The sequence below is a fragment of the Pantherophis guttatus genome, chromosome 1, assembly GCF_059756535.1.
Source record: "Pantherophis guttatus breed Tessera chromosome 1, ASM5975653v1, whole genome shotgun sequence".
Classification (NCBI taxonomy): Eukaryota; Metazoa; Chordata; class Lepidosauria; order Squamata; family Colubridae; genus Pantherophis; species Pantherophis guttatus.
The window spans coordinates 411,264-432,840 of NC_142063.1; the positions used below are offsets into that span (position 1 = coordinate 411,264).

The 21,577-nt window shown below is 57.4% G+C and overlaps 1 protein-coding gene across 1 annotated transcript; it reads left to right on the plus strand.

Annotated features, from left to right (window-relative positions):
• The first annotated feature begins 1,008 nt into the window (after positions 1-1,008).
• Positions 1,009-21,042, plus strand: SLC5A5 (solute carrier family 5 member 5). The gene is made up of 15 exons (XM_060681630.2): positions 1,009-1,342; positions 8,548-8,613; positions 9,020-9,071; positions 9,678-9,745; positions 9,912-10,066; positions 10,706-10,846; positions 12,001-12,130; positions 12,793-12,881; positions 12,969-13,081; positions 14,965-15,035; positions 15,574-15,660; positions 16,063-16,268; positions 17,312-17,415; positions 18,026-18,096; positions 19,084-21,042. The coding sequence occupies exons 1-15, from the start codon at positions 1,052-1,054 to the stop codon at positions 19,276-19,278; spliced, it is 1,839 nt and encodes a 612-aa protein (XP_060537613.2). The 5' UTR covers positions 1,009-1,051; the 3' UTR covers positions 19,279-21,042.
• The last annotated feature ends 535 nt before the right edge of the window (positions 21,043-21,577 follow it).

Genomic DNA, 21,577 nt, shown 5'->3' on the forward strand with positions numbered 1-21,577 from the left:
CTTTGAAGGCATTCAATAGGACGGTGCAGTTGCCCCGCAGCGAGCTGTCCGGGGCGAGTTGGGCGCCGCCAGTTGTCCGATGGGCGCCTTGGGAGGCCGGCCCCTCCCGCCCCTCCCCCGGCGCCTCCCTCCGGGCCGGCGGCCGAGCGCTTCTTAAGGCGCCGCCGAGCCCCGGACGGCCGCAGCCTCCGATCCGGCGCCCCGCTCTCCTCCGCTCGGGCAGCCAACTCTCGCCTTCTGCCCTCGGGAGGCTCCGGAGCCGGGAAGGGGAGAGGAGCGGAGCTTCCCCGGCTCGCCCCTCGCCCTGAAGGGCCGGCCGCGCTTCCTTAGTTCAGGTGATCCACTTGGAGAGCTTTTCTTTAACGGATTCCAGCAAAAGGGAGCCCGCGCCCTGGGCAGATCCACGGGGCACCTCCTGGGAAGCTTCCCCGGGTGCTTCAACTGTTTTATTCTCGTCCGGATCAGCCACCGGGGCTTCCTCGCTATTTGTCTCTCATCTTTATTAACTACCTATGATCGATCGATCTATCTATCTATCTATCTATCTATCTATCTATCTATCTATCTATCTATCTATCTATCTATCTATCTATCTATCTATCTATCTATCTATCTATCTATCATCTTCAGTACAGTATCTATTCTCTCCCGCCCCTCCCCTTCCCCCCTCTCTCTGAATGTCCCCTTCGTTCTGCTAACTCGTCCATTGGTTTTCCTTGTCCTGGCCCAATTCTGGAATGCCTCCCCTCTACGGAGGCTCCCTCCTCCCTGCCCCCAAATCAGCTCCTTTTAGAAGTTTTTACCATTCGGAAGGGAAACCCCCCCCCGCCCCGTTTCTCCCTCTGCCTTAAGAGAGGAGGAGAAGGACCGTCTGGCTGCTCAGAGCTGGGCTGAATTCTGACATCCCCCCCCTCCTTCTGCTGCTTTCTCCCTCCAGGCGAGGCTGCCTTCTCCAGGCAGGTGCAGGATGGATGCCGCCGCAGGTGAGCTGGCCGCCTTCCAGAAGGAGCCGCGGGCCTTCAGCCTCTGGGACTACGGCGTCTTTGGGCTGATGCTGCTGATCTCCACGGGCATCGGGCTCTTCTACGGCCTGTCCAGGGGCGGCCAGAAGACCCCCGAGGACTTCTTCACGGGCAGCCGGGCCATGTCGGCCCTGCCGGTGGGCCTGTCGCTCTCAGCCAGCTTCATGTCGGCCATCCAGGTGCTGGGCGTCCCGGCCGAGGCCTACCGCTACGGCATGAAGTTCCTCTGGATGTGCCTGGGCCAGCTGCTCAACTCACTACTCACCGCCAGCCTCTTCCTGCCCGTCTTCTACCGCCTGGGGCTCACCAGCACCTACGAGGTATGCCCCCCCTCCAGACCCCCTCCCTTGGGGACCTCTTGCCCTGGGGAAAAGCTCTGCCTGGTTTCCTTCAAAGAGCAGGGAATGGTTGGGGGGGGGGGAGAGGGCTTATGTTTCAAATGAGTCCCATCTCTGAATATCTATTTATTTTCCACCTCTGTTGCCATCACACGACTCTGGGGTGCTTACAATCTGATAAAACGATATTGCAAAAAAGATGAAAACAGTAAAATATTAAAATTAACAAATAAGTAGCTAAGATAATGTGTGTCTGTGTGGGGATATACAATAGTGTGAAGGTGGGATCTTTGGTTTTACTAACCTTCTCCAGAATGACAGCCCCGTCTCCAGTTCGGACCCCCGGCCAGTTTCTCTTAGTCTTGTGGAGGGAGATCTTTCTGAAGTCAGCTGGATGCTGACCCCCATATCCTCCCCCTTCCCTTTGGACTTAAGCCTCCCTTTCTTTGGGGTGACCCCTTCCTTCTGGGTCCTGGTACTCCAGACACCCCTTTCTCTTCTCCTTCTCAGTCTGCTTCCCTTCCCCCTCCTCTCCTCCTGGGCAGAGGGACCCAGCCAGGCTGCCTCTGGGTGGGGTCCCCTTCAGCCCTTCCTTAGGGCCCCTCCCTCGGTCCCCAGGCTGTCCAAGTCCCTTCCAAGGGAACCTAAACTGAGAGAAGCTTCTAGCATCACCGATTTATTCAGCTGATGCTTAATCTTCTCGTCTTTCTAGAGAGCCTACAGTAAAGATGACAAGGTGCCAATCCACAGACACACTCGCTCACCAAAGCCTCAGAGCCAGGAAATCCTCTGAATAAAGAGGGCAGCTCTGGCTGCCATCAAGGCCGGCTGGCATCTGACCCCAGAAGAAGGGGCTGGTGCTGCAGGGAATGCTGGGGTGCCCCTCCCCAGGGTCTCCACCCAGAGCATCTTGGGGGGAGGGTGATTGGGGGAACTTTTGTGGAAGGGGGAAGGTCTTTTGGCCCTGGCTCACCTGGGAGGAAGAAAATCACCATCAGAACCTGATTCGATTTGGGGCTGGTTTGTCAGGAAAGCAACCCACGGAGGGCCTCCTCAGGAACTGGGCCAGTCCGCTGGACTCCATAGAGAGCAGCTGCCGAGGGCACCAGGCTTCCTGGAGAAAGGGAGGATGGTGGGCTAGGAGGTGCTGGGGGTGGGTGGGGTGGAATCAAGGCCCTGGAATGGCCTCCCTGCCCAGCCAGGCGGCTCCCTCCCTCCCTCCCTGCTGGGGTTCAGGAAAATGCTGAATGGGGTTATTTCTCCCGGCTTCTTCCTTCTCCCCTTTCTTATGGTGTTGCTCCTGCTTGTTGGCTTTGCTGTTTTCCTCAGGTTGTGTGTGTGATGTTATTGTTTATTGCCAATCACACAGTGGATTTTTTGTATTGTTTGTCAGACGGTTTAAGAAATAAATTAATAGCAAGGCACGAAATCCATCCAGCCAACCCTTTTATCCCAGGAAAGCTCTGGCAAGTCAGAGGCCTCAGCAGAAGAGCTCTGGGACCAGGGAGGGGGCCTCGGAGGAGGGAAGGTCCTCTGCTGGGAGGGGGAATCTGCTCCAGAGGAGGGGGGGGTTCCTGCCATCTTCAGCCACGGGGCTCTGAGAGCGACTGCCCAGAGTAACAGCAGCTCTCTCAGTTGGGCCTGTTAGCAGAGCAGAACAGAACCCCCAAGCCCCCCATAGATGCAGGGGGGGGGCTTCCCCTACCAGGAGCTGTGCACGGTGCCAGCTGTGCAGTTACCTGCAAAGGATCAAATGCAGCCTTTGTGGGAAGGCAACGGGGTCCCCCCTTGGACCCCATCTCTCCTACAGCCTACAGCCAAGGCCCTAATTTCCCCCTCGTGGCCAGGGGACCTCCAGGCCGTGGGGAGGGGAGGGGCGGAGGGGCAGGAGAAATGGGGGAGGCGGGAGGGGCAGCTGTTCTTCGCAGGTGTTTGCTGGGCTTGTGCTGATCTCTGCAGCAAAGGTGCCACTTGGAGGTTAACCGCTCTGACGAATTGTCCCATTGGGCCAGATCTCCTTCCCGACTTTCCCAGGAAGATCCCAAGGGCCCCCAGGGGGTTTTCTGAAGAAACAGCGTCAGAGGAAATTGCACTGATCCCAAATGGGCAAATATGGGTGAAGCCAAAGTCACACATTCCTAAACGCAGCTTCTATTCAGAGGGCCATATTTCATACCCAAGTGTACACAAGTGTCATTCACAATCACAACTCTCGAAGCGGGGGAACAGAGGAAGGGCAGGGAGGTGGAGCTGGCTTATTTATCTTTATTTTCTTTCTTTCTTTCTTTCTATCCCGCCTTTATTATTTTGACCAAATAACTCAAGTCAGTAAATACATCCAACCCGCCTTCCTCCTCCTGTTTTCCTCACAGTAACAGCCCTGAGAGAGCAGGCCTGGCCCAAGCCCCCCCCCCGGCTTTCACACCTACGGCAGGACTAGAACTCCCCGTCTCCTGGTGATTGGCCCAAGTCACCCAGCCAAGATGGGACTAGAACTCACAATTTTCTGATGATTGGCCCACCCAGCTGGCTTTTGTGCCCAAGATGGGGCTAGAACTCCCCGTCTCCTGGTTTCTAGCCTGACGCCGTAACCAGTAGATCCAACTGGCTGGACTGTGTCCCGTTTTCAGCTGGGGCAGGAGGTGACCTCTGGGGTTCTCTGCCTCTGACAAGGGCATCCCTAGCTGAGCAGGCTTAACTCAGGGTGGCACCAAAAGCCCCGCCCACCTTGCAGGATCTCTGCACCAGGGGGCCTCTCCCCATGGGGGCCCTCGGAGGCATCGCCTTTGCTGGTGCTGCCAGCTGAATACCGGGTGATGGAGAGTCACGGCTGGCATATTGGGGGCTGCAGGAAGCTCCCCTCAGGGTGGGTGGCCCAGGATGGAGGGGAGGAAGGGCTGGAGTAGATCCAAGCTTTTTTAAAACTTTTATTTATTTGTAAACTTTACTCGCTGCCATCTTACTTCATGGTAACCCTGGGCTGCCTACGCTACTCTCTTCTCCCTCAAAGTTGCATATTTTGTCTTTGTGCTGACAAAGCAAGAAGTGGAAATTGTTTTCGGAAACTTGAAAGATCAACACTAGAATAAATATTGAGCTGGGGAGCAGGAAATGCCTCCCCTCCCTAGAAGCCTGGTGGGATCCAGGGAGAACCGGGGCTCTTGGCAGGGCCGGCCTGCGTCAGGAGGGATTGTGTGTAGCGGCTGGGCTGGTAAACAGCCCCCCCTTCTTAAGTCCTGGGGGTCAGAGTTCATCATGGGGGAGCTCGGAGGACCCTGGCCTGGGGAGGGGGCTCCTGCCCACCCCCCAACGACTGCCTGCCTTTCACCCACTGGGGCTTCCCCTCCGGGGCTGAGCCGCTGAGAGATAACCCTGGAAGAGCCGAGATGTTTTCCCAGCTTATCTTCCCTCGGAGAGCAAATGGACTCTTGGCATTGAAGGCAGCGTCAGGCCGGCTGCAGACAGACAGCTGCCCTGGCTGGAGCCTTTGTGGGCCTGCGACTGCAGGTCTGGAGCAAGGCAACACGACGCAAAGCACACGACCTGCTTTTCTTTGTCCGGGAAGCTGGGTGGCCTGGCAGCTTTCCTGTAGGAGGCCTGGGCATCTCCCGCCTGCTCAGCATTTGTGGCCCCTGGCATCGGCCCTTCAGCCAAGGCCCAGCTGGGCTGGAAGCCAGAGAGGGTGGGGAGAGGGCTTCTTCTGGCCCCACTCCCCTAACCATCCCTAACCCCACAACCCTTCATCGGCTCGTTTGCCTTTGCTGCTTCCTCTCTCAGCCCCAGGGTGCGGAGGCTGTTTGAGCCAAACACCAGAAAAAGGTTTGGTGCCTTCACTCCACCCCCCACCTCCGGGGTCATCCAGCCCCTTTGTGGCGCTGCTACTTCCCCCAGTGCTTGGGCAGCTCCCCAGAGGTTGGGAGACTCCCTCCTAATTCCAGCCCCAAAGATTTCGGACCAGGAGCTGCGGAGACCGCCAGGAGGCGGCCTGTGGGCCCAGCTGCCCAGGCGTCCTGGGGGCGAGAGGTGGACAAAGGGCTGTGCTCTGCCCCAGCTACGGACCCCAAAGAACGCAGCACACACAAAGTCCGCACAAACCTTAGTTTACTAATTAAGGACTACTAATGAGTTTTTTTAGTAGTTGTTCGAACACAAGCACAGTTTAAATCAGTCTTTTCTGAACAAATAATAACTCAATTCTGAAGCATAATATTTCCGATAACCGCAATCTTACTGTGGTTGGCAGAATGCCCAGAAGCAATTTGCGGGAAAACTGACAAGAAAGGAGCAAGAGCCGATCAGACGTTTCTAGAGTCAAGATGCAAAGGAATATGAACGAAGTTGTTTCCTGCAAATTGCCTCAGTCGTCATCCTTCCTTAAATAGGCTAGGGGAGTGGCCAATTAGCCCCAAGCCTTACTCTTGAGGAGACCTCCTCCTGAGGGGCCACTCCTGCCTTTTGGCAGCTCCTCCTCTTCGTCCTCTTCACTTATGGGAGCTTCTGGAGGTTCTGAAGGCCCTGGCTGAATCCCCGCCTCTGGCACCACATCTTCTCCAGCCTCCTCATTGTCTGACTCGAGTGCCAGCTGCACAGGCTGCTGGCGCATCACCACACCAGCCTCCTCGCTGTCGGAATCAGCTACTAGCTGCACAGGCCGCTGACGGACCAGAACAGGCTGGGTGGGGAGGGGGCGGGAAACTGATCTGAAGAAGGCCTTGGAGTGCTCCCCAAGACAGCAACTGAGAAAGGGTTCCGTCTTGCACCCCCTGAGCAGCAAAGCCTCTCTCCCTCCGGCTGTGGCTGGCCTCCAACTCCCATGGTGCACAAACAGATGGAACGAGGATGATGGGAGCGGAGACCCAGCTCGGGTACTGGGGGTGGGGGGAATATTTGCCATTCGGTTTAACAGGTTTTCCTCCTCCTGCCTGCATTTTTCCTCTTCCATTCAGAAGTGCTCCAGACACCTAAATGAAGGCAGGAAGGATTTTGGCTGCTGTAGTCCCCCATTTCTTCAGGCTGCAGAGCGGGGTGGGGGGGGGTGGGGGGCTTGAGCCAGGAAGACTTGGCCTTGTCTGGGGTCACTTCTTTCCCAAAAGTGACTGGAGGCGGGGAAGACGCTTCCTCAAGGTGGTGGCAGGGATACAAAAGTCCCCCAGAGCTCTCCCATCTCCTCCCCAGGTGGGGCAAGGTGCCCAGAGGGCTCTCAGCTGGGTGCTGGGCCCTGTCTCCAGCAACTTCTCTGCCCACTGGAGCAGCACTGAGGGGCTTTCCAGGGACAGAGGCTGGGGGGGGAGCTGCAAGGGGGGGGAGAGAGAGAGCAACCCTGGAGACAGACCAGCCTGCCAGTCCCCCCCCCCCCATCAGAGCCTCTGAAGATTTCTGCCCAAATGGTTGTTGCTTGCCAGCAGTCTCCCCCCACCCCCAAGCCCATGGGCTTCTCCCTGGCTGGGGTCTGGCTGCCCTTTGGAGGCATGGCAGAGAGAGCACCCCCAAAGCCACCTGGAGAGGGGGGCATCTCTAAAAGAGGAAAGCCCCCCCCTCTAATTGCAGATTCGAGCAGGTCCCGGTTTCCTGGCTCCTCTCCTGGGCTTTAAACATGAGCCCTCCCCCTTGGATGGGATGAAGCAGAACCGCAGGCCCCTTGTGGGGTGGGGTGGGGAGACCCGGTTGAGGAAACAGCTGAAGCCGTTTGTCTTCAGTGACTGAGGCTGGGGGTTGAGGCTGGGGGAGGGGGCTCGTCTGCAACCACCTTTGAGCCTCTGGGGTCAGCAGGGCAGGAGGTCTGCAGGGTCTGATTGAGGCTTATCAAGGAACAAACACCCAGAGGCAGAGATTATGGGGAGGGTGATTCGGGGGGGGGCAACAGGTAGCCTGTCAGGGGTGTGCAACCACCTGCCTGCTTTGCTTTGGTAGCTCCCCCCACCCCCACTGCAGGGTCCCGCTTGTCCGGGAAAGGGCCGCATTGGAGGAGGGGGGCTCGGCCGTGTCCGGTGGCCCCAGCAGTTCCCCGGAGGGCAGCGGGTCGGGGCGTCCCTGCGGCAGGTGGGCTTTTGGAAGCGCAAAGCCCCCGGGGAGCCCGCGCGGGAGGCAGCGTGGCGCTGGGCGGGACGGCGCCGGTGCTGGGAGCGAGCCCGCCGGGGAGGCCTTGGGAAGTGCCGGACGCGGCGTTTTTTGTTTTTTTTTAATTTGATTTATATGCCGCCCTTCTCCGGAGACTCAGGGCGGCTTACAGTGCATTCAGCAATAGCCTTCATACTTTTGTATATTTATACAAAGTCAGCTTATTGCCCCCACAAACTGGGTCCTCATTTCACCTACCTTAGAAAGGATGGAAGGCTGAGTCAACCTTGAGCCTTGGAGAGATTCGAACCAGCAGTAAATTGCAGGCAGCTGTGTTAATAACAGGGTGCTTTAAACCACTGTAGTACCAAGGCTCTTTGGGGGGGGGGGTCCAGCTGTGCAGTTGGGGCGGCCCGTCCTTCTCCGCAGCGCCGGAGCCACGCGCGCCCTGCCAGCTCTGCGCCCCAGGCGGAGCAGGTGGGCGGCGGGAGGCGTGGGACGAGGCGGGCTGTTCCGCCCTCAGCGACTCGGCTCGGGAGGGGAATTTCCCCCAAATACGGCGGGGGGGGCGAGCGGAAGGGTTCGGCCCCCGCTTTGCCCCCATCCGGGTCACGGTTGTCCCAAAGGGGCTTTTTCAAGAGGCAGCTGAACGGAAGAAGCTTCTTAGATGAGAAGCGAAACGTCTTCAAGGGAACACCAAGAAGGTCCAGTTGCCTCTTGAAAAAGCCCCTTTGGGTGAGTCGGGCGTCCCGTCACTGGCAAAGGGAGAAGGAGGCACGGGGATTCCAGCGCCTGTCTGCCCTGGGGTGGGGTGGGGTGGGGTGGGGGGGTTCCGACTTTCCAGAAGGCCAGGCCCCTTTTTTGCATGGGCAGGTATTCTGGGGGTGGAGGCGAGGCTGGTGGCGGTCTTAACTTTTATCCCAGCTACTTGGGATCCAGAAACTCCTGGCTACATGGGCAGCCCAAATTCTTTGAGTAACGTTTGACCAGGATGCACACGCCTGCCTGTGCCTGCATGCACTCACTCTCTCTCTCTCACATACACACACACACACACACCCCTTCCTAGAAGGTTTGGCCTTTGTGGAGACTTCAGCTGCAGCTCTTCCTTCTCCCTCTTGCCTTGGCAGTACCTGGAGCTGCGGTTCTCCAAGAAGGTTCGGCTGTGTGGCACAGTCCAGTACATCATTGCCACGGTAAGTGCTGAGGATTGTGGCAGGCTTGCGGTGGGCATTCTCCTCTCCCACTCCCCAAAAAATCCCTCCCTGCCCTTGAGAGGGTGGTCCTACCTTAAAGAGGCGAGGATCAGGTTGGCTGAAATTGGAAGAGAAGAAAGTGCCTCTCACCCACAAGGACCATCGGTGGCTCCCCTTGGGGCTCCCCCCCCCAATAAAGTAAGTTTCGGGACCTCGAGGTCCTTAGGAACAGAAGAACGGCAGGCCAAGAGCCTTGCCTAGCTTGGACTCACAACTCTGCTGCCCTTGTAGACAAGCCACAAAGTGCGTTTATGCATTTGTTGTGGGGGTGTGGGTGGACCACCTCCCCCCCCATCCGTTCCTTCTGCAGCTTTGCAGGTTTTAAAAGCCTCTTCGCTCCCTGCAGGTGCTGTACACGGGAATCGTCATCTACGCCCCTGCCTTGATCCTCAACCAAGGTACGTCCCACCTGCCCTCCTGCTCCCCCCTCAGGACCAGGGTTGGATTCCCATAGGGCCCCCTCCCCCATCCCTCAGCTGAAGACCCAGGGACCGGCCTGGGCCAGGGACAGGCTCCCCACGTGCTGAGGGGTGTGACACGCGTGTGCGTGCTGGTGCAAGGCCCTGGTTCTCCTGCTTCCCCCTGCAATTAAGCAGCTGTGCGAAGGCAGTTCCTGAGTCCTGGAGGGGCATCGAGGGACCCTCAACTCCATTGGATCCGATCCGCTTTGGATTTCCAGACCAAACCCTGGGACTCAGCCGAAATGATTCGGAAAATGGCTTTGATCCAGGGAAAGGCCTCCGATCGATCGTCTTCAGTGACTTGATCCAGAGATTGAAATGGATCAGGTTTCCGTGTCAGATGCCTTGGTGGCGACCTCATGCTCAGCCCTCAGCAAGACGGCCGACAGTGCCAGCCGTGCCCCCTGCCCTTGTAGGGGAAGCTGTGCCCACCCACACCTCTCCTTTCTCTGCCCCTCTGCTCCAGACGAAGCCAGCGGGCTCCCTGGGAAAAAGGGAAAATCTCTGAATAAGGATTTTATTTCTCTTTCTCTTTTTTCTCAGTGACGGGTCTGGATATTTGGGCCTCACTTCTCTCCACTGGCACCATTTGCACTTTTTACACCACCATAGTGAGTCAAAGGGCCTTGCACACCCCCTCCCCCGATCCCCCCCAAGAGGCTTCGGGGTGTGTGTGTTTCTGGGCCGCTGCGCTCCCTCCCTCACCTTCCCCTCTCCCCCAAAGCCCAGAGGGCTCTCCAGGGAAGCTGGTTGAGCTGGGCCCCCCCTCTTTTCCAGGGGGGCATGAAAGCGGTCATCTGGACGGACGTCTTCCAGGTCTTCGTCATGCTGTCCGGCTTTGTGGCCATCTTGGTCCAGGGGACGCTGCTGGTCGGGGGGCCGGGCCGGGTCCTCTCCATTGCCTACAACCACTCCAGGATCAACTTCGGAGAGTAGGTGGAGCTGCCGCACTTGGGAATTGGGGCGGATGTCTGCCTGCAGCCGGCTCCCCTGGCCCCCCTTTCTGTTCCTCCGCCTGGGAGGGAGGGGGCTTGGGAGTGGGGGACGCCTCTGCCATAATGGCAGCTGGGCAAGTGGGGTCAGCTCGGTTGGAAATGAGGGAAAAGCGGACCCCAAATGCTGAATGGGGCCATTTTCACTGGAGTCACTTAGGTGAGGTGGAGAAATGAATGAAATGATGAATGAATAAATGAGTAAACGACTCAGTGTGAATGAATGAATGAATGCAAGATTATTGTCTTGTTTCTGCCTGAATCTCCCAACGTTAAGGAGATCGGAGGGTTACATTTTAAGGTGGATCCATTAGATTTGCTTTTTCAACTGGGGTGGGGGTGGGGGAGGGAGGGAACCATTCCTATTTCCAAAACGGAAGTCAGACAAATAAGTTTGAGTTCCTTTTTAAGAAATGTCAGGCTGCAGCCCCTTCCCCCAGGAGCCCCCATTTCCCTTTGTATGTGTGTGTCTGTGTGTCCAGAACTTCATGAGGTCTAGCCACATGTTGCTTGGTAGAAACCCCTGGAGATGCACCTTCCTCCTGACACCCCCCCCCTCTCTCTCTGGGCCCCCTCCAGCTTCAACCTGGACCCCCGCAGCCGGTACACGTTCTGGACCTTCCTCTTCGGAGGGACGCTGGTCTGGCTCTCTATGTACGGGGTCAACCAGGCCCAAGTCCAACGTTACGTGGCCTGCAAGACGGAGAAAGAGGCCAAACTGTGAGTTGCCTCAAGGAGCTTCCCTTTTGCCCCACGTCCCGGGAATCCCTTGGGTCAAAGGCCGGGGAAACTGGGGGGGGGGCTGAGGGGCCCAGGGGATCTTTTGAGGGTCTCCACCCACCTGGGGCTGCTCCGGAAGCAGTGTGGACAATGGCAAAGCCAAGCATGGTGCCCCTCCCCCCCGCCTTGCTTTGGCCCACTGGAATGGGGCCAGAGGCTGTGCCAGGGCCAGGGTGGCTTGGCTGGAGGCCACGTCTGCCCAGGGAGGGTGTGACTGCGGCCCTCCTTATCTCCTCCCGCTGCCAATCTTTTCTTCTACTGCTGCGGGTATCAGCAGAGGGTGGCTGGCCCCACCCAGGGCCCCCCTCCCTCCTCCGCCTGAGTGTACAAACACAGGCAGGTGGCCGTGCCCTCCTTGCAAGACCCCTCAGCCACCCCGTCAGTCACAGGGCTATCGGCCTCTGCCCACAAAGCCATGTTTTCCTTCCAGGCCAGGCTCTCTGGGCCGTGGGTCACCAGGCAGGAGGGAGGGGAAGGGCCCTTCAAAGGGCCTCTCTCCCCAGCTGCCCTCCCCGCCCCAGCCTGACCGGACCCTCTGGCCGTGTTCTGGACAACTGCAGAATTTTATTTTTATTTATTTTATTCATTTATGCTGCCCGTCTTGTATCTGACGACCCTTGTAATTGTAGACCTCCTGGCTCTGAAGCAGCTGGCCAGAGGGGTGGGATCCAGGCAGGCTCTCGTGGGTCCTGTTTGGGCAGGTGGGCAGGCGCTGCTGCTGGGGAGGGGGCAGCCCAGAACCTGCCACACCTGGGCTGATGGGAGCAGCATCTGTAGGATTGAGGCAGGGGGCACATCCTATGGCTGGGTCACGGTGGGCAGGGGGCGTGTGATGCCCCCCCGTCTTCTGGTTTCCTGGGACTGGGCGAGGACTGTGCCCAGCGGGCCCTTCCCATGCCAGGGCAGACACTCTGGCCCCTGCTCTCCCCCCCCCCGGTGTTACCGAAGGCGCTTGGAAAGCACTGTGTCAGGTTTCGATGCTATCTCCCTCCCTCCCTCCCTCCCTCCCTCCCTCTGGCCAACTCTGCCCACTGAACGAGGGCAGCGTCTCTCCCGCTTGGGCCTAATCTCTCTTCTTGCCCCCCTCCCCCCAGGGCCCTCCTGGTCAATCAAGTGGGGCTCTTCGTCATTGTCTCCTGCGCAGTGGGCTGTGGCATTGTGATGTTTGCGCTCTACAAGGACTGCGACCCCCTCTTGGCCGGATACATCTCGGCGCCTGACCAGGTACGGCCCCTTCGCTGGGGTGGGGGTGGGGGTGGGGGCAGCAGAGCATGGCAGAGAAGCGTGGTAGGGTCGTGTTGAGCAGGCTGAGGAAAGGCGAGGAGAGTTACGTGAGCCCCCAAAGGGCAGAGCAGGGCTGCCAAGCACATGGGGGGCATCTGGGCAGGTTTCTTTCTTCTGGGGGCGAGGGGGAGGCCTTGAGGGAGGAGCTTGGGGGCCTCCAGAGCAAGCGGATGCCGAGGCCGCTCATTTCCCTATGTGGGGGGACTTGGCTTCCTCCCCAAACGAAACAAAGGCAGACCCAGTTGGGACTTAGACACGAGACCACAAGTGATGCCAGCGCTGAAGGCCAGGCAGGGAGGGCGACCTCTTCCCCCGGCTGCCAACCCCTGCATCCCCCGGCCATTCACAGACCCCACCAGATGCCCCTTCCTCCTCCTCCTCCTGCTGCTCCTGTGCAGAGACCCCTTCCCGAGACCTCCTCCCTGTCTCCTCTGCCCCAGAATTGCACCCCGAAGCCAGGATGAATCCAGGGCAGGGCAGGGCAGCCAGGAATTCAGCTGGTCTCTCATTCGGCTGGCACTTCCTCCCTTCTGTGCCCTGCGGCCGAGGGGGGCTTTGCCCTTCTCCCATTCACGGCTGCTTCTCCTCCTCTTCCATCCCAGTACATGCCCTACCTGGTCCTGGACATCTTCGAGAGCTGCCCGGGGGTGCCCGGCCTCTTCCTGGCCTGTGCTTACAGTGGCACTTTGAGGTCAGTCTCTGGTGTGGAGGGAAGAGGCTTTGCCAGGCCACAGGCTGCCCACCGCCACTGATGCCCTCTTGCCCTCCTCTCCCGCAGCACGGCCTCCACCAGCATCAACGCCATGGCAGCCGTCACCGTGGAGGACCTGATCAAGCCCAACATGCCCGCCCTGTCGCCACGGAAACTCGCCCTGGTCTCCAAGGGGCTCTGTGAGTGGCAGTGGGGCCCCATGGAAAGGGGGAGCCCCACCCTTTCCTTTCTCTGGGAGGAAACCCAGGGGAGGGAGGGGTGCAAGCGTCAAGGCCCAGGGAATTGAAAGACACCCTCTCCAGATTCTGGGGAGGGAGCCGGGGAGCTCATCTGGAAGCACCCTAATTTGGGGATGGAGCCAAGCACAGAATAATAGAGTTGGAAGGGTCCTTAGAGGTCTTCTAGTCCAACCTCTTGCTCAAACAGGAGAACCTATACCATTCTATTCGAGTGGCTGTCCAGTCTCTTCTTAAAAGCTTCCAGTGTTGGAGCATCCATGACTTCTGGTGGCAAGCTGTTCCACTGGTTAATTATTCTCACTGTTAGGAAATTTCTCCTTAATTCTAGGTTGCTTCTCTCCTTGATAAGCTTCCATCTGTTGTTTCTTGTTCTGCCTTCTGGTGCTTTGGAGAATAACTCAATCCCCTCCTCTCTATGGCAGCCCCTCAGATACGGGAAGATGCTCTCATGTCTCCCCTAGTCCTTCTTTTCAGTAGACGAAAAGGTAAAGGCAAAGGCTCCCCTCGCACATATGTGCTAGCCGTTCCCGACTCTAGGGGGCGGTGCTCCTCTCCATTTCAAAGCCGAAGAGCCAGCGCTGTCCGAAGACGTCTCTGTGGTCATGTGGCCGGCATGACTAAATGCCAAAGGCTCACGGAACGCTGTTCCCTTCCCACCAAAGGTGGTCCCTGTTTTTCTACTTGCATTTTTTACCTGCTTTCGAACTGCCAGGTTGGCAGAAGCTGGAACAAGCAATGGGAGCTCACCCCATTATGCCTCACTAGGGATTCAAACCGCTGAACTGCCAACCTTTCGATCAACAAGCTCAGCGTCTTAGCCACTGAGCCACCATGTCCCTTTTTCATTAGACTAGTCATACCCTATTCCTGCAACCATTCATCCTATGTTTTAGCCTTCAGTCCCCCAATAATCTTTGTTGCTCTTCTCTGCACTCTTTCCAGAGACTCAACATCTTTTTTGTATCGTGGGGACCCAAACGGGATGCAGACTTCCAAGTGGGCTCTCACCAAGGCCTTCCAGAGAGGCATTGGCACCTCGTGTCGTATCTTGATTCTCTCCCGTGCCAGGGAAGGAGAGCGGGTGGCACCTTTTGCCTGCAGACAAGAGGTTGTCAGAGGGGAGATAAGATAACAGCCTCCGTGTATGAAGGCAGGACCAGGGCAGTGGGTCAAAAGCAGAGGTTCCCGGGCGTGGGAGCTGGCAGCCAGGGGAGCCGCCTGCCACATGAAGTAGAGAGTTCTCCTTCCCTGGAGGTCTTTAAACAGAAGCAGGGGTGGGGTCAGAGATGCTCTCCTGGGTCCCGCATTAAACAGAGGGGTGACTAGATGACATCTAAGGTGCCTCCCCACTCTGAGATTTGAAAATCTCCAGTGTTTCTGGCTCTTGGGAAGCTCAGAGACCCACAAACTACCAAGAGCCTTGGTAGTACAGTGGTCTAAGGCACCCTGTTATTAAGCTGGTTATTAAGACCAGCTGCCTGCAATTACTGCAGGTTCGAATCTCACCAAGGCTCAAGGTCGACTCAGCCTTCCATCCTTTCTGAGGTAGGTAAATTGAGGACCCAGTTTGTGGGGGCAATAAGCTGACTTTGTATAAATATACAAAAGTATGAAGGCTATTGCTGAGCACATTGTAAGCCGCCCTGAGTCTCCAGAGAAGGGTGGCATATAAATCAAATTAAAAAAAAAAAAAAAAACGGCCTGGGAGTGGACTTGTTCCGAAACAGGCCATCATACACACAACCCCCCCCCACGCACACTCAGTTTTCCTTTGCTTTCAGTTAAAGTGTGTGTGTGTCTGTGTGTCTGCTGTTTCCTTCTAGCGTTAATTTACGGCACTGCCTGCATCACCGTGGCGGCTCTTTCGTCCTTGCTTGGAGGTGGTGTGCTGCAGGTACGCAACTCCAGAAAGTCAGTCTCCCCGCCTCTCCCCGGTGCCCATGATGGGCCTCTCACTGCCTCCCTCCTCCCCTCCCCATTTGCCCCATCCCATCCCCCAACGGTTCCCTCTTCAGCAGAAACCAACTGCCCACCCCCAGAAATGCCCCTTCTCTTCTGTGGGGGAGGGCAGGGGGTGTCAGAGGGAGGGGTTCCATTCTCTGAACAGTGTCCTGGATCTGGGGGCAAATTATGAACACGTGAATGCAAGGATGGGAGCATTGCTAAAGCTTCCTGCCCCTGGCTCTCAGGACCAGACCCCTCCCCATGATGGCTGTTCCTTTTGGAGACCCCCCCTAACTTTTGGCGAATGGACTGGACAAGTGGCTGGAGGCGCTGCAGCCCCTCTCTTTCCTCCCCCCCAAACCTCCTCCTCCCTATCACTGTCCCAGTCCCCAGCCCCTGTGCCCTGGGGAGGTTGCCCAGCTCTCGCATGGACAGAGAGGTTGCTGCTAATTCAGCCCCCCCTCACCCCCCCTTTGCTTCTCCGGCAGGGCTCCTTCACGGTCATGGGGGTCATCAGTGGGCCCCTCCTGGGAGCCTTCATCCTGGGTATGTTCTGTCCAACCTGCAACACCTTGGTGAGTCTCACCCGGGCGGGGGGTGGGGGCAGCTTCTGGCCAGCACCAATGGGGGGAGGGGCAAAGACAGGATCCAGACCTGAGGGGGGCAGTGCTCCGGAGAGTGGGGGGGGCTTTCCATCTGCTCTTTCAGGTGTGGCTCTTGCGCTTGGAGGGGGGAGCCAAGGGAGGGTCCGTTTTGGCCCCTGGGGGCTGCGGGGGGAGGAGGAGCAAGGGGTGGGGGAGGCCAACCTGGCAACCTGCCTCACTTTTCCTGGGCTTGGATGAAGCAGCTTCTGTGAGCCTATTTCTGCCCTTGCTGCAGAAACAGTTGTGGGAATACCTGGGTGTCCCCCTCCTGCCCCCCCCCCGAGTAAGCCAGGACTTGGCCGGGGTTGACCATGGCCGCCTCTTCTCTTCCAGGGTGTTTTCTCCGGCCTGGGCATTGGCTTCCTCCTCTCCTTTTGGGTCGCTGTGGGGGGCACCTTCTATCCACCCAGTGCTGGCACCATGGGCGTCCTGCCCTCCCACGCAGCCCTCTGCCCCCTCTACAACGTCTCCCAGGGGCCCAACAGCACCCTGCTCTACGGGCCGCTGCCCCCCCGGACCTCCTTGGAGCAGCCAGAGAGGTGAGCAGAAAGGCTGAGCTGGCTTCCTTCCGGGGGGGGGGGGGGGAGGGGGGCGCTTCAGACTCCGCCCCCTTGCCCCCCCCAGGATCTCCTTTTGGCTTCCTCCTCACACTCCCTTCCTCTTTCGAAGTCCGACTGGCGCACTCTGAGGGCCACCTCCTCCTCTGCCCCTCCCTTCCAGTTCCTCCACCGTGGGGATTGCAATCCCCAGTATCCCCAGCCTGGGGGGGTAGAGGATCCTGGCTTCCATGGGCTATTATAAGGAGTAAAAATAAGGAGTTTTCAGCACCAGAGCAAAGCAGAATAACAGAACATCAGAGTTGGGAGAGACCTTGGAGGTCTTCTAGTCCAACCCCCTAACTCAGGCAGGAGACCCTCTACCATTTCAGACAAGTGGCTGTCCGGTCTCTTTTTAAAAGCCTCCAGTGATGAAGCACCCACAATTTCTGGTGGCAAGCTGTTCCACTGGTTAATTGTCCTTGCTGTTAGGAAGTTTCTCCTTAATTCTAGGTTGCTTCTCTCCTTGATTAGTTTCCATCTGTTGCTTCTTGTCCTGCCTTCTGGAGTTTTGGAAAACAGGCTGACCCCCCTCTTCTTTGTGGCAGCCCCTCAAATACTGGAAGACTGCTATCATGTCCCCCCCAGGCCTTCTTTTCATTAAACGAGCCATTACCCAGTTCCTGCAACTGTTATGTTGTAGCCTCCAAACCCCTAATCATCTTTGTTGCACTCTAGAAATCTAGTCTACATCTTTTTTTAAATAAATAACTAGATAGATGACTGATAGATAGATCTATTCTTGTAAGCCACCTTGAGTCGCCATGTGAGAATAGGCGGCAATATAAATTTCCTAAAATAAATAAATAAAGAGAGATGGGGGGGGGGGGAGAGACAGGTGGGCAGAGTGCTGCCTGCAGAGGGCCCAGGGGAAGGACGTGTTTGCCGGGAAGAGCCCGGCTGGGCGGGTGGTGGCAGTGCGGAGGTTGACGGTTGGTGGCGTCCGGTCGCTCCCGAGGCAGCTGACCAAGTGGCGTCCCTTGCAGGCCAGCCATCGCAGACGACTTCTATGCCATCTCCTACCTCTACTATGGTGCCCTGGGGACCCTCAGCACGGTGGCTGCCGGGCTCTTGGCCAGCTGCCTGAAAGGTAAGCAGGCGGGCAGGGCGGTGGGCGAGGGCCCCTCTGGGACAGGCCACCCTTTCAGAGGCGGGCTCGGGTGCGACATCTCACCCGCCTTGAGGCCGAATAGAGCCCCCGGGGGGGCCTGCCTCTCTCTGGGGCACCCGAGGCCTCCCCATTTCGTGGCCAAGGACCCTCCGGGGGGAGCAGAAGAGCCGGAGAGAGGCTGCTGCAGCCGTGTTTCCAGGCAGGGGGTGGGGTCTAGATGCTCTCTCAGGCCCTTTCCAGCTCTTACGTTCTATGATAAAGAAGTGGGCATCCTTAGCCCGCAAGAGGTTCGTAGGTCCAGCTCCCCTCAGCTTGAGTGAAAAGGGGTCTCTGGAGGATATTTTTCCATGCTCAGCCGCACGAGGGGACCCAGGCCCTCTCTGCCACCCCTAGAAAGTCCCTGGGAGCAGCCCCTGCCTGCTGGGAGGACCCTGGGCCAGGAGGGACTTTCCCATGTCCTGGAAGCAGCCGGGCGGGCGGCCAGGCCTGGCTTGTGCTGACGATGGGCAAGTCTTTGGTGGGTCAGGGCTGAGCTTGGAGGCCGTGCTGAGGCTGAATCGCTTCCTGACTTCTCTGGGGTTTATTTCAGGGTCTGCTGGCGAGGACAGCAAGCGGCCAGCGGTGCTGTGGTGGGATGTCATGAAGAGGCCATTGGACACGGTAGGGAGGAGGGCCAGAGTGCCCGGGGGCTCAGCAACAGGGGAGGGGGCTCTGGGAGTGGTTGGATCCATAATTCCTCCAAGAAGGTCCCTGAGAACGCAGAAGCAGCCTTCCTGGGGCTCTTTGGGGATCTCCCAATAAGATTCGATTTTGTGGCTTTGACAACGGCCCAGGCAGAGTTTGCTTCTCGTGGAGGTGGGCAAGAACGGGGCTGCCCCATCGTTTCAGGGATCGCCCTTCTGTATTTAGGGGGGGAGGAGGGGGGGCTGGGAAATCAATGAAGGAGAATATCTATAGCTCAGGGTTGGATTAGGGGGTCCTTGGTGCTCTCTGAACTTGGTAGTTTTCTTGCAGACATTTCACGGCCCAACTAGGCAACATCATCAGTCTTAGGAGGGAGGGTTTGCTCTCAGTTGTGCTTAGTGTCTCTCCCTGACCCTGTTGGTGGGGAGGGGAGGTCTTGACGGTTCTTTGGTTGGGCTGTTTACAGATGGGGTTTTTTTGGCAGTCCCCGGACTGGGCTATTGTTTACTTCTTGATTTTTGCTCTGAAGTTAATCCTGGAGTTGATCTATGCTCATCTGGGTCTTGATTATTGGTGGGGAAGCGTTTTGATCTTTTTGTTCCTTTTTTGGCTTGCTGAGTGTCTCTTTTGCACAGGATGTAGGTCTCGTTTATGTGTCCCATTGATGGCCAATTTATCAGGGTGCCGGGCTTCCGGAAATCCCCTGGCGTTTTTGGACTTGGCTTGGTCTACGATGGCCACAGTTTCCCAGTTGAAACTATGGCTGCGTCTGTCCATGTGAAGTCGAAGAGTTTTCACCGTGTCTTCTGGGGAAGGTCCAGTGTCTCAGCCCAGAGACAGAAGCTGCTTTCCTTTGCTCTCCCAAAGATGCTCTTGGCTTCCGGGCAAGCAGAAGGACGGCCTGCCTACTCAGGTGGGGGAAGCCCCAGGGCTGACTCCTGCTCTTCTCCTGTCCCCACACAGACCCCCGAGGACGCTGCTGATCCCCAGAAGAAGGCGCTGGACTCGGCCTCCCTGGCTCTTGGCTTCGAGGGGGAGGAGAAGAACCTGCTGGCCGAGGGGGAGGTGGCCCTGGCCAGGAGCTCTGCCGAGTCCATCTGTACCTGCCACGCTCTCGACCACGGCTGCTTCCACCTCCTCCGAGAGACCTGCGTCTAGGGTCGGAGGATGGTGGGAGAGCAGGAGGACATTGAACTGGCTGCCTCTCCATGGGATGAACGCAAAGACCCCTCCCCAAGCGGGCGGACACATTCCTCACCTGGGGGCCGTTTCTCTCCCGGATCTGCCTTACGCCAGCAGCTCCTGAGGGCCCCTTTCCAAGCAGACGTGGGCGTGGGTGTGTCGTTGTGCAAAACACACACGCAGCAAAGAGGAGAGCCCCTCCTCAACCCAGACAATATTTTTCTCTGCTAGAAAATGGGAAGCCCCTCCGACACTGTCCAAGTCCATAGTTCACCCTTTTCTTAAAAGTAGCAAGTGGTGAAGAAATGCGGAGACCTCCTTTGTGGTCAATTTCTGGAAGTCCACGGGCTTTCCCAAGGAAGGCTGGGAACTGTAGTTTGGAGGCATGTTGGGCTTCCGGAGAGAATTTTGCCCATGTGGTAGTTGGTCCTTGGAGGTTGTCCCAGATGCCTCCTGCCAATCTTCGACCCAGCTCAGCTTCAGGAAGGAAGAGAGAAGGTGCAGAAAAGGTTGAGCCCAAGCATGTCAGGGGCTGCCGTTCTTTCCCCAGGAGGACGCTGGAGACCCTCTTCAAATGCAAGCAGAGGTCAGGCCAAAGGGGACCCTCCCTCAGAGGCTGCAGAGATAAGAGGTGGGATGTCTCTCCCTGAAGTATTGTCCCAGCCATCAATGTGGGGGGCTTTAAAAGAAGGTGTCCCAATGGAGGGAGGGGATTCTTCACAATGACCACAGGGTCTCCAGCCCACTTGATAGAGTTGAAAGCTGCCCCCTGCCCACAGAAGAAGACACTAAGCGAGCCCTGCTGAATCAGGCCAACTTCTGTCTGACACTTGGCTCTCCCAGGAGAGGCCCCTGGGGGCTCACAAACAGCAGTCTGGGGGACCCACCCCCTTCCCTCCTCCTTCCCCTTCAAGGCTCTTTGGGGTCCTACTGCCCTGAGACTCATCAGCCCCTATTTTTTTCAGAGCCATGCAAGTTAGTGGAAGCTTGGCTGCCTGGGGTGGAGATCTCCAGCACATTGGAATGGGATGGCTGGGGGAGTTTTATGCAAGCTGAGAGAGACCCCCTTGGGTGGAAGCACAGGAGCAGCTAGATCCAAGGCAGGGTCTCACTTCAAAAGGGGGGCAGCCCCAGTGCGGGGCCTGTAGTGCTTTGGCCGCCTGCTTTGTGTCAGCTGCTTGGTGGCGGAAGGGTCTTCTCAGGACCCCTGACCACCTTTCAAGGGGATGCTTCAATCATCCTGATTTATCTTGGATCCTGGTCTGGAATCCGGGAACTTTCCTGCTTTCCCATTCAGAGTTTTGGCTGGGTAACACCCCCCCAACCCCCCCCCCGGCTGCCCCAGCCCCAAACTGCAGCGGACGAATGTAGGCCAGTTAGAAACACCCCCCCTCCCCCGAAAGCACAGGGGTGAAGTGGGGTGCTACAAGGAAACTCACCAAAAGTACTTTTAGTGGAAACCACCTACTTCGCGGAAGAGGAATTTATGATATTTAAAATAATGTTTGGAAAATGGCTTGAAACGATGGCTATAAAGTTAGAACTTGGCAAGCCCCATCAGCCAGGTTTCCTCCTGCCAATCTCTCTCTCTCTCTCTCTCTCTCTCTCTCCCTCCCTCCCTCCACACACACACACACACAAACAGCCTCCTCTTTACCAACCCTCAAGGCTCCTTCCTGGTCTTGAGTTTGGTGGGAAGAGCCAGTAGGAAGTGCAATAAATTATAAGCATCTTTAAAAACTAAATTTGATCGTTCTGTGCTTTTTCTGCAGCCTCTGTGCCGTTGCACAGGGGTGTCCTCGGGCAGTTGTTTCTTGCAAATGGGCTCACTTGGTCCTTGGGGGTCTTGAATATTCGGTGCCCCTCCAGATCGGGTGGGGCAGTTCTGCATCCTGTTTCTCACAGCTCTTTGGGCCAGGTAGAATATCCACAGATGAATTCTTGGGGGCATTGGAACCACTAAAAGCTGAGCCCTCCAGTTGGCTTGTCTCTTTCTGGAGATCTGATGGGGACAGATGAGCAGGAGAATGGGAGGTCTTGATTTTTCCGCTCCAACCTGCAAAAGCAGGAAAACGGTAAATGTTGGCCCATTGGATCTCCTGGTGGTCTCCCATCCCGGTCAAGACCGGCCCCTTTATTAAGGCAGCTTGGATTCCGCACGTCTTGCGGGCGTCGAAGCCAAAGACGCCATCTTTGTACAGGTTGTTGCCCTTAACAACTGTTCGGTGGAGCTGTCCAGGGGGCAACCAAGCCGTTACCATGACAACGGGTCCTC

Bases quoted from the DNA above. Each gene is read 5' to 3' on its own strand.
- SLC5A5 (XM_060681630.2), top strand. From the start codon at position 1,052: ATGCTGCTGATCTCCACGGGCATCGGGCTCTTCTACGGCCTGTCCAGG. The intron at 10,067-10,705 runs GTAGGTGGAGCT...GGCCCCCTCCAG, and splicing joins TCCAGGATCAACTTCGGAGA to CTTCAACCTGGACCCCCGCA. The intron at 16,269-17,311 runs GTGAGCAGAAAG...CGTCCCTTGCAG, and splicing joins TCCTTGGAGCAGCCAGAGAG to GCCAGCCATCGCAGACGACT.